At 40.6% G+C, this 16,697-nt stretch overlaps 1 protein-coding gene across 1 annotated transcript in view; it reads right to left on the bottom strand.

Annotated features, from left to right (window-relative positions):
• The window catches only part of PRSS12 (serine protease 12), a 43,725-nt gene that overhangs the window by 15,437 nt on the left and 11,591 nt on the right, over positions 1 to 16,697 (bottom strand). The window contains 7 exon segments of the mRNA XM_082237134.1: positions 4,086 to 4,227; positions 7,745 to 7,941; positions 9,164 to 9,305; positions 9,633 to 9,811; positions 12,686 to 12,836; positions 15,435 to 15,621; positions 15,623 to 15,684. Coding sequence (XP_082093260.1) covers positions 4,086 to 4,227; positions 7,745 to 7,941; positions 9,164 to 9,305; positions 9,633 to 9,811; positions 12,686 to 12,836; positions 15,435 to 15,621; positions 15,623 to 15,684 — 1,060 coding nt within the window.

The raw sequence follows: 16,697 nt of genomic DNA on the forward strand, positions 1-16,697 counted from the left end.
CACAAGTGTAAATCAGAGGTATTTAAAGAAACCTCAAGACCCTCTAGGTTTTCCATACATAGCTGAGATTTATATCTGAGCCACCATAAGTAAGGTGAGGAATTTGTTTGCTTTAGATTGTTTTTCTTGGGAAATGTTGAAGCTCCTAGACCACATAAGTGGTATATAGTGGAATTTAAAAAGAGAAGGAATTTATTATATGCACATTTCCTCAAAGCTGGGCAAGCTTTTTTCCATTATTGTATTTAATAAAATGTGGCATGAACAGTAGCATTTTGGACTTTTCAGCATTTCATGGCAATACACAATCTGTCTCTCGACTGAATTTAAGAAAGCCAGTTTTGAAGCTACACCAGTCCTATGTTTCAGTGTTCACATGAAAACAGGATTGTCATCAGATGTTTAGCTTAGGTCCCCGCCAGACTTGCACTCTTTTGTGGGAGGGATTCCACTGCATACTGCAACATTTAAGTTTGCTCAATTAAAGTGGCTTAAAGGACTCTGGCACACATTGGTGCAATGAGCCCACACTTTGTGTTAAGGAAACCAATGGGGAAATGCACTAGAAAGTGTGGGATTAACTAGGAAGTCATATAACCTGTCCTATAACCTCCACATAAACCAGTCATGCTTCTCAACTGATTCTCTGGTGGTACTGAATGCTTACCACCAGAGAGATTTGTAGAATAGAACAAATGACACTCTCCAAACTCCTCAGGCACCCTGAATAAAAAGTGAGCAGAATAAAAACCCTGAATCCCACCCATGAGATATAAGCCATGTACAATCCCATGCACAACATTCCTGGGGGAAACTATATCAGCTTGTATTGAGGCACAAGAATTTCTATCCAGTCTTTTGCTTCTTCTGCAATTCTCTGGCTCTTTGTATTAAAATCTAATATTTGCTACCAACAGTGCAACACATCTCTGTTGTGGCCCCGCTGCCCAATTTTCCTGAGTATTTAAGCACTCAGTTACTCAAGCTTTCTACCACACTTAAGAAATTCAGCTAACAGCAACTGATTGCATCAAACTCAAACCCTGCCTGCTTTGTTTATCATATGTTGATGGTGACTGGAGGCATCTGGCCCAGTTCTTCTGAACTAGAAACAGCTGGAAATTGGGGGTGATCACACTGAACACTAGCTGCGAAAGTAAGGAATATATTTGCTAAGCTGGACATTCAAGAAAAATGTGTGGAAATAGAAGGAAACTCCTCTCTTTTCCCTTGCAAGAAATATTACTTCCCACAGCATAACTTAGCATGTGTAAGCAAAGGGAGGAAAAGTCTTCATCATGTATTAAATATGGTCCTATGGGAAAGACAAGATAACACAAGGCAAATTCCTTTCCTGAGCAATGTAAATCAAAATGGCACAAAACCTAATAGGGATATCCTGCAACACAAACTCACTGAACTTTACTAACCATTAGGATGATGTAAGAGAAATTCAGGGTGTCCATTATGGACTCTAGTATGAGATAAAAATGAGGGCAATATGTTCACTATTTCAGGTTGAAATTATGTTTTTAGGGTATTTTGAAAGGCATTTGTTTTAATGCAACTTTTTTCTTTTATTAGAACCGCTATGTGATTATCCTCCCATTGCCGCTACCAGAGGTTTAGTATGTAGTCTGCACGCTGCTGTCTAGTATGTAAGGTAAAGGTAAAGGTAAAGGGACCCCTGACCATTAGGTCCAGTCGTGGCCGACTCTGGGGTTGTGGCGCTCATCTCACTTTATTGGCCGGGGGAGCCAGCGTACAGCTTCTGGGTCATGTGACCAGCATGACAAAGCCGTTTCTGGCGAACCAGAGCAGCACACGGAAACGCCGTTTACCTTCCCTCCGGAGCAGTACCTATTTATCTACTTGCACTTTTGAGGTGCTTTCAAACCTCTAGGTTGGCAGGAGCAGGGACCGAGCAACGGGAGCTCACCCCATCACGGGGATTCGAACCACCGACCTTATGATCGGCAAGTCCTAGGCTCTGTGGTTTAACCCACAGCGCCACCCACGGTATGTAGCCTGCAGTTATTTATGCAACTTTTTTCTTACTCAAAAGTTACCATGGGGAGGGGAGGTTTAATCCTCCTTCCCCTGCACACAACTGTTACTGATAGTAAAGAAGCCCCCATGGGCATGAATGGGAGGTGTTCTACTATCAGTAACTGCTGGGCTGGGCTGGGGGCCAGGTGCAGGTAGAAGTTTCAGCGGGTGAAAGGGAGGATTAAACCTCCCCTCCACATGCACCTTGCTTCTGATCTAGACCTGGGCCTCCACACTTACTTTTGACTAAGAAAAATTGCATATGCAGCTGCAGGCTACATGTCCAACATAATGTGCAGTTTGACTGACACACAGGACTTAGGGGAGTGCTGCACCTTGAACAGCAAAATGTAATTTTCCTGCTAAATCACACTTCAAGCTTGTTCAAAGTTTCTGTCATGCATCCTGTGACCATACTCTTGCATTATAGCTATGTCCAAATCAGGAAAAAAAGGTAGAGACAACTGTGTTGTTATGCTTTTTAGGATTTTAGAAGTTCAGTATATATATGTTAAAAGACAAGGCAGTCCTTGCCTGCAGGCTCACAATTTATTGCCATGATACAAAAAGATTTTTAATTTTTTAATGGAAAGGGAAAGGGAATTAGGAGGTGAAAGGAAAGCAGGCACTGAAGTAGCTAATGGATGAGGCAGGAAAGCAGGGGAGGAAGCATCTCAGTAGTCCAGAGTGCCTTGGCTGGTGACAGACATAGAAACATGCTTCCCTTAATCTTTGAAGTCCCTGGACAACTACCAGTTGGGACACAGTATACTTCCTTGCAGGGAAAGGGAAGCATATTCCTTGCAGCTCCTTCTCTGAGTGATACATGGGGGCAACTTGGTCTGCTCGCCATGATGAAAATAACAGTGCAAATTGTACTACATCTGCTTGTCATTTTTCCTGTGGTTTCAGGGAAAATTACTAGCAATGCCTTCTGGTGTTGTCATGCATGCTACTAAACTTGTCATCTTTTGTTGTTTGGAAATGCCCCATAAATGTTGCTACAGTTTGCGATCAAGCACCAGAAGGCATTGAATCAATCTAATGGGCAGCACATGAGCAACATATAAACTACATTATGCTTCTTTCATATGAATCCTGTTACACTGATACTCTTGGCAAGTTTTGAAAATCTGTTTATATTGTGCTGGAGAAAAGCAACTTGGCAGCTCCAGCATGAAAAGTATTTTAACCTCTTCAGGGAGGTTGCTTTATTTTATAACACAATGTAAAGTCCTGTCTTGAAACTGAATGGAGTTTTAAAGGCAAGTTGAAATATGTCATATTTCAAGTGAGGTCTGTTGCTCAAAGAAACAGCCCCACCCAAGATAACTCACCAAAGCTGAGTGCAGCTTACTAATAATGGTGTTATAGAATTAAGTAAAAACCATGGATTGCAGCAATACTAAATTAGTCATGCTTTATGCCCACTAAAATAAATGGGGGTGATATTAGCATTTGATTTCAATGAGATTTAATTGTGATCCAACTAACTGTGATGAAGGGTGTCAAATTAAATAAATAAATAAATAAATAAATAAATAAATAAATAAGATTAATAATTGCACATTAAATGGTCAATGGTCCTCTCCAGATATACTTTTCATTGCATAATGATTTGTGCTCATGTTGCAATTGGGGTGACCATATGTGACCCTGCTTTCAATACTACTTGAATCTAGTTCCATTTCTAATCAGTGCAAATCCTGCAGCTTGCTGCTGAAATCCCACAAATTTTCATGCCACGAGTGTTCTTAGTTGTTGTTTTAATCCAATTTTGTTGTGCTTCAGCCCCTCCAAACAGCAAGAATGTGTTAGAACTGGGGAAGCATGACAAAATAACTAATAAAGCAGAACAAATCTACTACCAATGTACTATCATTGTGTCAGTAACATGTTGCCAAATACACCCACACCACAATAAACGCCAGTCTGGAGGGGCCCAACATTTAATTCTATGAACTTGCACAATCTATAGACAATAATGTATGGAAACCAGATAAAGTATTTAAGGACTATTAAATAATTTATCTTACTTGAAGCCAAGTTGTCGACATACCACAGCTGCATCCTTATCGGACCATCCATCATCACAAATTGTCCCCCACTGGCCGTGGATAAAGATCTCCACGCGGCCCTCTTTCTTATTTTCACCATCCATCAATCTGATAGGAGGCCCTGGGAATAAGTTACAGCTGTTAGCACACAGCAATAGTAGCAAGAACCATTACCCTAGCTAATTTTCATCACATTGAAGGAAAGTTGTCAACTGGGGTTCAAGTTCAAGCATTCCAGGTTTGTACACCAGTGATGAAAGCATTTTAGTCTTGTAACTTTTATGACATCCATGCCAACTTGTTCAGCAAATCTAGAGTCTAATGTGAAATGAATTTCCTCTCTGGTATCCACAAGAACATATTCTCAGTCTGCTGATTCCCAAATCTATTCCACTTTTCCAAATTTAGAGGTTGCAGGCTGAATGGGAGAAAATGTTACTAAAGAGTCTGTGAAGGATTTAGGAATGTAACACAGGAAGCTAACTTTCCTGCAAAAATTGTGCACCGTATTTTGACACAGATGCAAGCAAAAGTACAGTGATTACAAGTGTCCAGTTTAAATAATCCTGTATCAGTGGAGAATGTAATTAAATCCTGATACTAGCTTGATCTAGACTTTATGCTGTCTTGCACCCCCAAATTCATAATAATATGTTGCTAGACATTCAGGTGGCAGGTGTGGATCACAGCTTGATTCCTCTCTTTCATGGACAAAGAGAGAATGTCAGCCAGAAGTTTATGCTACAACTTCCTGCTTGGAATTCTAGGGTTTTGTAACGTGCTTTGAGTTGCTGTTTTTTATGGGGGTGACTACTCAAACATACAGTTAGCTACGCACAGTCTAAATCACCCTTCCCCAACCCAGTGCCAGCACATGTGATGGGAGTTGTAGTCCAAAATATTGGCTGGTCATCTGGTTGGGGAAGGCTGGTGTATACGGCAGAGCCTAGTTGAAGATGCACATTATAATTGCTCTAATCAAACCCCTTTCAGTTCTGTGATCGGGTATAGTTGCTTTGTTTTGTAGTTTGTTTCCTGGCACATATCTAGGACACTCCCCTGTTTGAAGCTTTTCTGTAGCACTACCAAACATTTCTTGGGTGAGAGGGAATTGAAAACCTTGACTGGCTCAGTTACACTTTAATCTTCTCTGAAGAACGGTATGGCAGACTGCCAATTCCCAAAGGCCTTTACAGCCAAAGGCTGATCATCATTACTCGATGAACTCATAAATGCAATCAATACATTTTCTTCTAACCTTACGTTTCCTCAAGAGTTTAGCAGCCAGTGTCATAGAAAGGTCTTCTGCTATTAATAATGTATTATTGTTGCACAACAGCTCAAATTACATTTTCCTAATGCACAACAGAGCATTAACAGATGAAAGAACAGATGAAACTAACAATTGCTTGCATATTGAAATCAAACATAGCAAATGTCACATTATCCTTGCCTTTGAATTTATTATATACATTTTAACATATGCAGGCTGAGTATATCCAGACTGACTGGAACTCATTTTGCATCATTGCACACCCAGCTCACAGCTCTAACTACACTTGGCCACAGTGCAGTGATCGTGGTTGAAGTTCTAAAGTGACTACAGGGTGAAAAAGTCACACAACAGCTTCAACACAAGAAAGGATCCATTAATAGCACTTCCTTGGCACATTAAAATGACTCATTTGGAAGCAACCCTGCACGTCGTCTACACGTGATAAATCCCATGGATGAAAGGCTGGGCTTGCTGGCACTTTGTTTGGAAATGGATTGTTGAACTAGATGGGTCCTCTCCCAGGGCCAAAATGCACATTATGCTAAAAGTATAGCTTGCATGCTACCTATCTGGGTTTTCTGGTTTAACCAATTACAGGAGTAGGGTAGCCAGGGCTGGTCCAAGACATTTGGGCACCTGTGGCAGACCCCAAAATGTCATTTCCCACACCCATGATGAAGGGGCGAGGGAAGATCTACATGAGGAACAAAAGGGGAAGAAATATTGACCTTGGGATCAGCTGTCCCAGTGGACCCTGCCACCTGAGGCAGCTGCCTCACCAGGCCTCATTGGAGGGCCAGCCCTGGGGGAGATCCAAATGTGACCAGCATGTGGAGGCAGAAGGTTTATTCCTTCCCTCCCTGGCTGCAATCAGGAAGAAAACAGCCAGCCTCCCATGAGGCTGTTGATGTCAATGGAAGGCTTTTCAAGCATCAAAGCTACACTGGCGTATGGAGGTAGATTTTCATTCCAGTTGTTCCTGAGAAGGAAGGGAAACCTCCTGCTGGCAATTGTGTTCCTGTGCCATAACTAATTATGGGGGGGGGGGATCCAGATGCAGCTTGCATGCCAGGCATTTAGCAGTATGTTTTGCCCTCAGTCTGATCCAGCAAAGCAATTCTTAGGTTCTTCAAAATATTTGCAAAAATCAAGTCTTAATGCTTATTTTTATCTAGCTGCATTGTCAGATTTTTCCAACTCTACATTTTTTTTAACCTTTCTTAAACTTCAGAAACTGTTTATGAGATTCATTCCCTCCAAATATATTACAATAGATATGAAAATAGTTAATAATCTAATTACTGTAACATTTGTTTATATCGGTGGTTCTTCTGTAGGAGCCTCGCCTAACCTCTTTCAAATTTACGGAGGTTAAGCTGTGCAACATCAGTGACTGCATCCAAAATGTCAAAATTTTCACCTCATTTTTGTCATCATCCAAAAATGCTTACTCTACAAGAATATAATTTCAGTTCAGACTTTGCTCATATTACCTGGGCAGCAACACAGGATATTAGCAGTAAAATGGAGCAGATTTTATTCTCAACCAGCTTGTTACTACTTGGAAGTTTCATTCACAACTGTTAAATTAATACAATTTTCAGGTACCCAAAGGGAATTTTACCATCTGGCAGTATTTAACCATATTGGACCCTTTCCAGCTCAGGTTAAGTTCCATAGTTTCATGAACAGAGCAGCACAGATGTTCATTTAGTATCTATGTGAATGGCCACTATGATATGAACCCCAGCTATTTGGGGTTTAAGTGTTCCCATTCTCATGGTCTCACCCACGCAGAAATACTATTTACATTATGCTGCTGGTGTAATAAAAGCTCTGGAATATTAAGAAGTGTAAAAGAACAGCAATGAAAAGAGATGAGGGAAAGAGTAATAATATGACTGGAAATTCATTTAGCAAAAATAACATGACTGGAAATTCATTTAGCAAAGCATGCAAGATGGAAAGAAACTCTAGTTCAATAATGCTGTAAACACTATAATTTGTTTAACAGTATGCCTCAAGTTATAAAGTTGGTATGGTACCAAGATATACTTAATAGAGCTCTTTGTTAAGTTGAAAGACATGATGCAATTCTTAAATAAATTCCTTATAAGCTGTCTAATCTTCATTACTATGTTTACTTCTCATTGAAATGCTGTTCTTTGACTCTGTTTACCATTTCCCAACATAGGGTGAAACCTATATTTTTCCTCCTCATAAACTGGGGTGATAAATGAGTTTCCCAAAAAGGTTTGCTATGTGGCATGATGGACTGGTGCTCAAGAACCACAAAACTAAAGCACCTTTGGGGTCCCTTGGTTCTCTGTATCCAAGCTTGCATCTACAGAGAGGAGCTTACCCAGTGAGGCTCTGTGGCTGTCGTTATCTCTATAGCAACTTATTCCAACATCCTCTTTGTGGCTGCAATCATGCTTTCCCCATTCCCTCTTTGAACACTGGAGGATTGCAGACTCCTTTCCTGAGCAGCTGACATCATCCAGCCAGATGGGTCCAATGTTCTCTTCTGGGTAGTGTTCTGAGACACTTTTCCCATTCCTGTTTGCACATAGATAGATTGGCACTTGTAATGTGAGTGAGGTATTGAACATATGAACAACATAAAAAACAAACAATAATATTTCATGTAATAACAGTTCCAGTGCACACAGCACAATTAAGTTCAACTTCAATTAGCATCCATTTTATTTTGAGTAACATTGTCCAGTGTCCACCACCTTTAAATAAATCTTGTTGCTAGAAATCCATGGATGTTTTACTTTTTAAAGGCCCTGATTCAGCAGAGCATTTAACCACTCATTTGACACAATATGCAGAATTCTATTTCATCCTCTGACACTAAAGGCTGCTATAGATATAATCCTGCTGACCGCTTTGCCTTGTACATACACTTTCCATGTTCTTTCCTTCTGGGGTGTGAATTCTTCCTCCCTCCCAGGACTAATCAGATTTAAGTCAACAACAACGTTCCTGAGTTCCTTCTTAATACAGCAAATAAAACTTTGAAATACACACACTACAAAAGTTAGATTTGTTGGAAGGAGTGTACAATACCACAGCACTGCTCAGTGCTATGCCTGCACTAGCCCAGATTATCTCAATTCCCATTTTAAAAATTGGCACCTGCCTGCTCTGTTGGCAATTTAAACATGTGTTCCAGTAGCAGATAGGTAGCCGTGTTGGTCTGCCATAGTCAAAATAAAAAAAATCCTTCCAGTAGCACCTTAAAGACCAACTAAGTTAGTTCTTGGTATGAGCTTTCGTGTGCATGCACACTTCTTCAGATACACACATGTATCTGAAGAACGTGTATCTGAAGAAGTGTGCATGCACACGAAAGCTCATACCAAGAACTAACTTAGTTGGTCTTTAAGGTGCTACTGGAAGGATTTTTTTTTATTTTGACTATGTGTTCCAGTAGGACTGTTTTCAGACATGGATTGCTGAACTAGAGACTGGTAGCAAACTGATTCAATTGATAAAGTGCACCCCCTTCCCAAACCAAAGACAACTAAGAAATGGGTTGTGTGTTGTTTTTTTGACAAAAATAAGATAATTAAGATTCTTAATCTAACCATTTTTCTTTAAATCCTAGTTGAATTTTTTCAATAATGTTTTACTGCAGATAAATGTACTCCTGATTAGGACATAACAGTGAAGTTAACTGGGCACCTGTGAAATTCTGGACAATAGCATTTTGCAGAAAATTATCAGTAGTGATCTGCAAAGTAATTAACCTCCTCACATAAATGGACCTTACTTAAAGCCCAGCTGGCGGCAAACCACATGTGTGTTCAGTTCAGTCCACCCATCATCGCAGATGGTGCCCCACTGTCCGTTGTAAAGCACCTCCAGTCGTCCCTCATGACTGACTTTCCCACCTGCCAGTCTGATGGCACCATCTGTAGCATTAAAAATAAGAGCCAGTAGTGTTTAAGAGGCAACTTTCAGGGAAAAGAATCTGTGCTATAAAATGTGCTGGAACAGATTCATTAAACAGCTAGACACTAGTAATTTGCAAGGTTTTATGAAAAAGTAAAAGGGGAGAGAGCCCTAATACTGGCACATTTCCCATTGTTGCTTTTATCCAACTTCATAATTTAATCCCAAAATGATTGTACTATATACATTGAAATGTCACCCTGACTTGGCCCCATGTCCCATGGCTTCATTCCATCTTGATTCAAAATCTATAGACTTCTAAGACTTCAGCAACCTTTGCTGCCTACCTGCTAGAGGTGTGCAGGAAACTCCTGCATCTTCTTTGTGGCCACAGTTGTGTTCTTGCCAGGAACTCTTTAGACACTGTTCTATAGACAGCTCATTTCCTGTACAACGCACTTCATCCAACAGCACAGGACCTGAGCCTTCTCCAAAATAAGCCTGGCTCCATGCCTTGGCAACCCCCCTGCACAAACATGAACAAACAGAGAATCAATGATGGCAAATGGTCAGAAAGTGCCTCTAAATTAGCTACTGAAATGGTTTGTATTGCTTTGGTACACATACTACAATCCAAAGCAATATTGATCCAAGTAGATGAACAGAGTGGCTACTTAAGATGCTTATTTCCTAAAGAACCCTTTGATAGATTTTGCATTGCCAATTAAATGTGTACATATTTAGCAGTTCTGTCATAACAGAACCAAAATAAATATTCCACCCCATGTTCTTCTTTAGTTTAGTCAATTGTATGGAGAAGACAAAAATAAGACTATTTTTTGCATTCCCCCCCCAAAATGAAACAAACAGCTAATAGACAATAAAGGAGATATACCCTTAAAAAAGCAGGAAGAACATGGTCATGTGTAAAGAAAACAGGGAGAGTACAAAGCAAAGTTCATTCTGTATATAAAACACCAGACACTCATTTACGACATCTATAGTTGAAAAATCCAGCCTTAAACATAACAGTGCTTTGCACACCATGGTTTCTTTTTAGATTACTTTCCCAAAAACTTCTATCTTAATGTCCTTCATGACTCATAAAAATATGCTGCGGTTTTTCAATCTGTTTATAAGACATCTGGCCGTCTCCTTCGCCCACAGCCTAAAGCAGGTTGAGATTATCAAAAGTGAGTATCGTAAACCTAGAGGACCTGGCAGACACAAGCACTGGTGCTAGATTAAGGGAACAGGATCAGCAAAACAGAGATAAATTAGATAATTCAGCAAGAAAGAATGTGCTTCCTGTTGTAACAACACATCAATAATAAAAACTTAAAATGTCTCACAGTGATTTACAAAGAGAAATTAATATAAGGACAATAGATTCTGGTTTTGGAAGAAAGGCTCTTGTTTCTTACAATTTAAAGCAAATACATCAGACTGTTTCCTCAACAGGGGTTTTTTTTTGGGGGGGGGGTTGCCTCTTTTAGTCATCAAGGAAACAACCCTCAATGTCACACCTGCAGAGTTTATGAATCACTGAGTAAAACATATCATCCTTTTGCCACCTGCCAGAAAATATGAAACAAAAGGCCAAACTAGACATTAAGACATACTAAATATGCATTTTTCTATTTAAAAAAATGCAGCTGACAGCTACCAGGGGTGATACTGCAGCAAACAGAAAGGGGAACTTTAGGTGTTTCCTCCCCTGCTGTGGTCTTGCTGAAAATTGCTCCCCCAAAACTCCTATTTGCAGTAGGAAGAAAGCCACCACTAATGCTAGTGGTTTGTTGTTGTTGTTGTTGTTTAGTCGTGTCCTGGGGACTTACACTGCAATGCATCCCTTTTCATTTCTAATTTATATCTCACTTTTCCATGCATATTAAAATGTGTGCCCAAAGCAGCTTACATTTGTTAAAAAGAATCAAAACGGTAAAACAATGCAGATCAAAACCACACTGTAACACCAACATTTCAAAAACATTTCATTTAAATAATCATTATATCAGAGGAATGAAGAAAAAATATATCAAAGATGTGTGATGATGTCCAACTAAGTCGGAGGAGACCCAATGATACAAAAAGGACTTAATCTCCACTCGTTACAATAGGTGCATTCTGAGTATGACTAACTCTGGATATTCTACATGCTCTGCTGAAAATATACTTATGCAGTGCCTCACAGGCTGGAAATCCATATGCTATAATGGGGAGGGGTTAGCATACAGAAAGTATTTAATTAGATGAGCAGTATTCTCTTCTTGTCACTGGCAAACTAATCCTGGTGGGTTTTATTGCACAGTAATGCCAAGTGAAAGCTGTGAGAGGATAGGAAGGTCATTGCCAAGAGGCTTTATTTTATAATTTGCAGAACATTTCCAGCTGGATTAACTGAGACGATATACATATATACACAGCTTGGCGTCTCTTCCTAGCCCATCCACCCCCGGCCACTATATATTTCCTCTCATGGTAAATTTCAGTCTAGGAATGACGAGGCTACCTGCTAAGGCATCTTGCTTTTTCTTCTTGAGCTCACTAGTCCTTAGGCTCCCATAAAAGCATGTGGATAGGGAATATTTAATGGCAACTATAATTTACTAAACTCATGGGACAGAGGCAAGCTAGTCAACCTCAAAGTAAGGTAAATGTGATTCTACTTTAGCATGTGGCATGTGTTCGAAATTACAAATTACCAGCAAACTGTGGCACACTAACTGTATATTTGGGCTGGGCTCAAAAGAGTGATGCTGCAAGTACATGAACCTTTGTCTCTCTTTTCGTCAACACAGATGCAGTCCTCACTCCATACTGGAAGCCAAAGATTCCCAATATCAGGAGCAACATGCTGAACATCAGAAGTGGAGGGCAGTGTTTAGAAAATGGCCTCAGAAGCTCTATTGAGCACAAGGGGGCTGCTCCCTGTGCAGCTCTCAGGCATGAGTTCAAATCTATCCTCATGTGTGAATTCCCCTGATTACTTCCAATATACAACCTACAGTCAACATGAAATTCATGGCGGAACAAATCTGAGAATTGTCATGCAAATAAGCCACACTGGGCTACTGCACTTAATGATGGCAAGGATGATCCTGCAAGTGACATCTGTGGCACCACACCACACACGGACTATCCCTACAAGTTGCATGGAAGAGAAGGAGAACAAAACATGAGATTGCCCTTTTAGCTTAGAGTCTACACAATATCAGCAACGTTTAGTTACACCCTGAGGTGGTCAAAAGACTCTATTTTGGCTCAAGTGGTGCTGCTTGTTCAGCCGTCCTAAGTATCAGATCCATTTCAAACCATGGTGCAGGCATTTGACTTTGCTTTTGCATCTCAATTCATTGGCAGTGAACTGAATACAATATACTGGGGTGGGGAAACTAACCCAAGGCCAAGCTGCCTGCAGACTACCTCAGCGTCTGCATCATCCCACTGGTCGTCGCAGATGGTTCCCCAGTGGCCAGCATGATACACTTCTACTCTTCCTTCATAAGCACTGCTTCCATCCACCAGTCGGACTGGGATAAAATCAGGGTCTGAAATGAAACACATAAGGAAGGGAGGGAAATGAAGTTTTTGTTTCCCAGTTATTAGTGATCAGCTGCTACCAAATGGACAGCAAAGGCTTCGTAATTTGAACAGACACAACCTAGTAATATTGTGGCTCATTTCAGATCACTAACAGCGTAACGCAACAGCATGCCTGGAGTGTTAATAATTCCTGCAGCTCTAAAGCAGAAATTTCAACTGCAGATACAGAAACTAAGAATTCCACACCTCCTAAACTCGACAGATGTGAAGGAAACCCCATCAGTAGTGATCCTTTCTTATAACTGAATAACAATAAAGGAACTTAAGTTTCAAACGGGCTAGCCAGTTGCCTCTGCAAAGCATTCTCAACAATGGTTATCGCTGAATCACACCTTCTCTGTGATGGTCAAAATGGAAATTTGGAAGTATTGAAAGCATGAAGCCCTTGTGCTTCCTTCTCTGTTTGCAACAAATTAACCAGGGTCTTCCATATGTACATTCTGTTACTTTGGACCATGTGTATTATCCTCAGTCTTCTGCATTATTTGATGATTAAAATTTGGGGTTTCATTTAAAAACATAGTTTTATCCAGTGCTGCAAAAGCCAGGTTCTGGTTGCACAGCAGGCCTTCCCCTTCCTCTCTTCTGTCTGTGCATTCCCAAGAACTTAATGGGAGAGTCCTCCAGCCCTCTAGAGCAGATTCTGAGAGTATATTGGGGGCTATAGGAAAGGGGAAGTTCTATTGCACAAGCCAAATGACAAGATTGCATACAACTGTGTCTTACTCGAGAGAGTTGTTACTTCAGTTTGCAACGCTGCTGTGTTCAGAGCCATGCAGGCAGCCCCAATCTATGATTTGGCACACACTCACACAGAGCAATGTCCATGTACACCAAAAGGTGCATTTATACAGCTGAAGCAATCCACATGGTGACAGTAACTAGAAAAAGAGCTCCTGACCTGTGGAAATAGTTGCTGGTTGTATATGCATACAGCCCATTTTGTAACTTGTTTCTCCATGGGATTACAAGGCCTGCTTGTAGCTAAGGAAATGTTAGGATTGCTCATAGGTAAAGTAGTTGCAAGAACTAACCTGCAGAATTCTAAGCATAGCCCAGACTAGCCCTGCTCACATGACTTTTTCAATTCACTGTACTCAGCGAGCTCTCTTTTCCCTATACAGTACCTTAGGAAACAATCATTTTCTGCATTACATTTTTGCTCCTGTATATAAATATACTGGAGGCTGGAAAAAGATGCCACAGAGGCTCTTCGTACGATGGTCTGATAAAGAATAAAGCAGCCCTAAAAAAAATTCTGCATATCTGTGCAGTTCCTATACAGTAACATAATTAAGGATGTCAGTACTATACACTCCTCTAGCTGGACAAACTCGCTGAGGAACAGAATGGTTTGAATATCATCAATCATGATGCTTCATTTGGAAAGAGAAAAAAGTACAGAATGCACTTTTTCAGAAGGTGACAAATTGCAACACCAGCAAGTATTTTTGGCCTAGACAAGTGCATATATGCACACAATGTATTCTGGAGGCATCATTCTCAAAGGGTGAGGCATGTCTTCCCAAGGAGGTGCAGGCAGCTGTTCAGGGAGACATGATGTCATCTTGCAAGCAGCAATGTGAGCTTCATAAGTGTTCCACCTTCCATTGATGAATAGTGCTGTGTGCCATGTGGAATCCCCTATTTTTTTACAGGCTTTGGGGTTTGATTCTTGGGCACCTTTAAGGGTTCTGCTTTGAACTGCTTTTGTCTAGATCTCAAGAGAGAATGAATTGTGCCAGTCAGCTTAATTTTGTCTTTGCTTTAGCGATGCTCAGAGAACTTCAAAGGTATTAAGGAAGCTCACAAATATTTACCCATTGTATTACACAGTCAAGAGTGCAGGCAAGTGCCCTGAAACACCACAACACACCTTTAGGTAGAAGGACTCAGACAAGGAGATAGTGGGCAATCATTACATAGGCTACAGGTGGTCAAACTGCAGCCATAGGGACACAGACAGTCCTCAGCCCAATCTTATGTGGTTCTCAGACCAGTTTCATGTGGGTGGTAAAAGAAGGAGGAAAAGTGGTGGAAGGTACAACCAAAAGGGAGACAGAGAGAAAGTGGGCCACCAACATTAGCCTCTGGACCTAGTCACTGTAGAGTCCAGTCCTGCCCACTCTGGCCCTGCGCATCAGTGGCCTTGCCAGAAAACCACAGAAGGAAATGGTGTTATCAAACATGTCCATCCTTGCTCTGAAGAGTCCCTGAAAAGGCTAGTGAAAACCATCAAGGACCAAAGAAAAGGGGAAAGAGTCCTTGAAACGATCATTCTAATCCCTGAATACAAAACCTTCTGCATGTGATACCGATTTCAAAATCTCCATTGTGGAATAATTCCAGCTAGCTCAAAAGGTATTTAGGCTTCAATTAAATACGACTTGGAGGAGAATAATGACGCCATTATTTAGCACACCCTCAACTACTTTACCACCAACTGTTCTCAACAAGGCTATTTTAAACTAAATCATCTCTGAAGATAACTATGCTGTTTACATAAGGCAAAACCAAATTATGCATGTGTACTTGTATTTTACCATGGGAAAAGCCACATGCAACAGCAGCTGCCATATTTTGAGGACACATTCCATCCTGCCAGACACTTTTTTCACAAAGTAAGATGTTTTCTTCATCGCCATGGCAATGTACATCACTCCAGTAAACAGGGATAAGGCCTGGTCCAGAAAATGGGGTGTGCTTCGCTGTGCCTCTCTCCCTGTGGGAAAAGCAACAAACATAGGCAGTGAGGAAGGCAACTGAGATAACTAGAAACCCCTTGATAATATACTATTCCAAATTAAATAGCACATGCTTCACTGCAGTTTCTGAGGCACAACTAAGCCTTTCAATGGATATTATGTATATGCATGTGTACTGGATCTGAAATTGTTTTAATTTTTTTTATTGATGCTTTATGATGTTTTTATGATTCATCACTCTGGGATGTGTTGTGAAGAGTGATTCATAAATTAAACAGGTTGTTTTAAATATTCCCTTATCTGCAGTGAACTCCAATATCGCTTTTAAAATTCTCACATGAGCTGCCAATAGAGACAGACTATTTCTTCAGCAACTTTCCCAACAGGCAACATTCATGCCAATCCCCCAAGCTGTCTCTTTTAAATGTACATGAATTTTAAAAACAGCTTGAAGGTTTGCTGGGAGCACTCTTAAAATACTACGAGTGCACTGTAGTGCACTGCACTAGCACACTGCACTGGACCATGCTATAGAGAATTCTAGAAGCCAATGGTAAGCCCCATAAACTGAAGCACAGAATATGAGCTCTAGTTCCAGAAGCTCTTTAGGCAAATAGTCAGCTATAGGGTTCTAGATGAATGTACATGAATCAGCATCTCTTCTTCAGCCTTCTCCATGCATCGTACCAGGTATTCACACACGGGTGAAGGTAGCAGCCTAGGAGAGCCCATACATGTGTTCCATTTTTATATGGAAATTAGTTGCTCATTTTGAAACCATCCTAATATCAAACAGATAATTCAAGCAGACTCGCTGGCAGCTTATATCGCTCATACCTTGAGAAATCTGGGAGCAAAAACCTTTTTATATGAAAACCAGATAGAGAAATTGCACGTAACACACAGCTAAAACCATAAGCAAAATTGCAACCTCCAGATGGGCAGGACTTTGATCTCATCTAATCCACATATCTGTATAAATTGGTTTGGCATGTGCAGATTAATATTAGACATTACAAAACAGCTCAGAGTCCGTTCAAACTGGCCACTCTTTTAAGAAGAGTAGAATAATCTCTAGTTAACATCACATTGCATGTATTC

Source organism: Podarcis vaucheri (genome assembly GCF_965113315.1).
Source record: "Podarcis vaucheri genome assembly, chromosome: 9".
Classification (NCBI taxonomy): Eukaryota; Metazoa; Chordata; class Lepidosauria; order Squamata; family Lacertidae; genus Podarcis; species Podarcis vaucheri.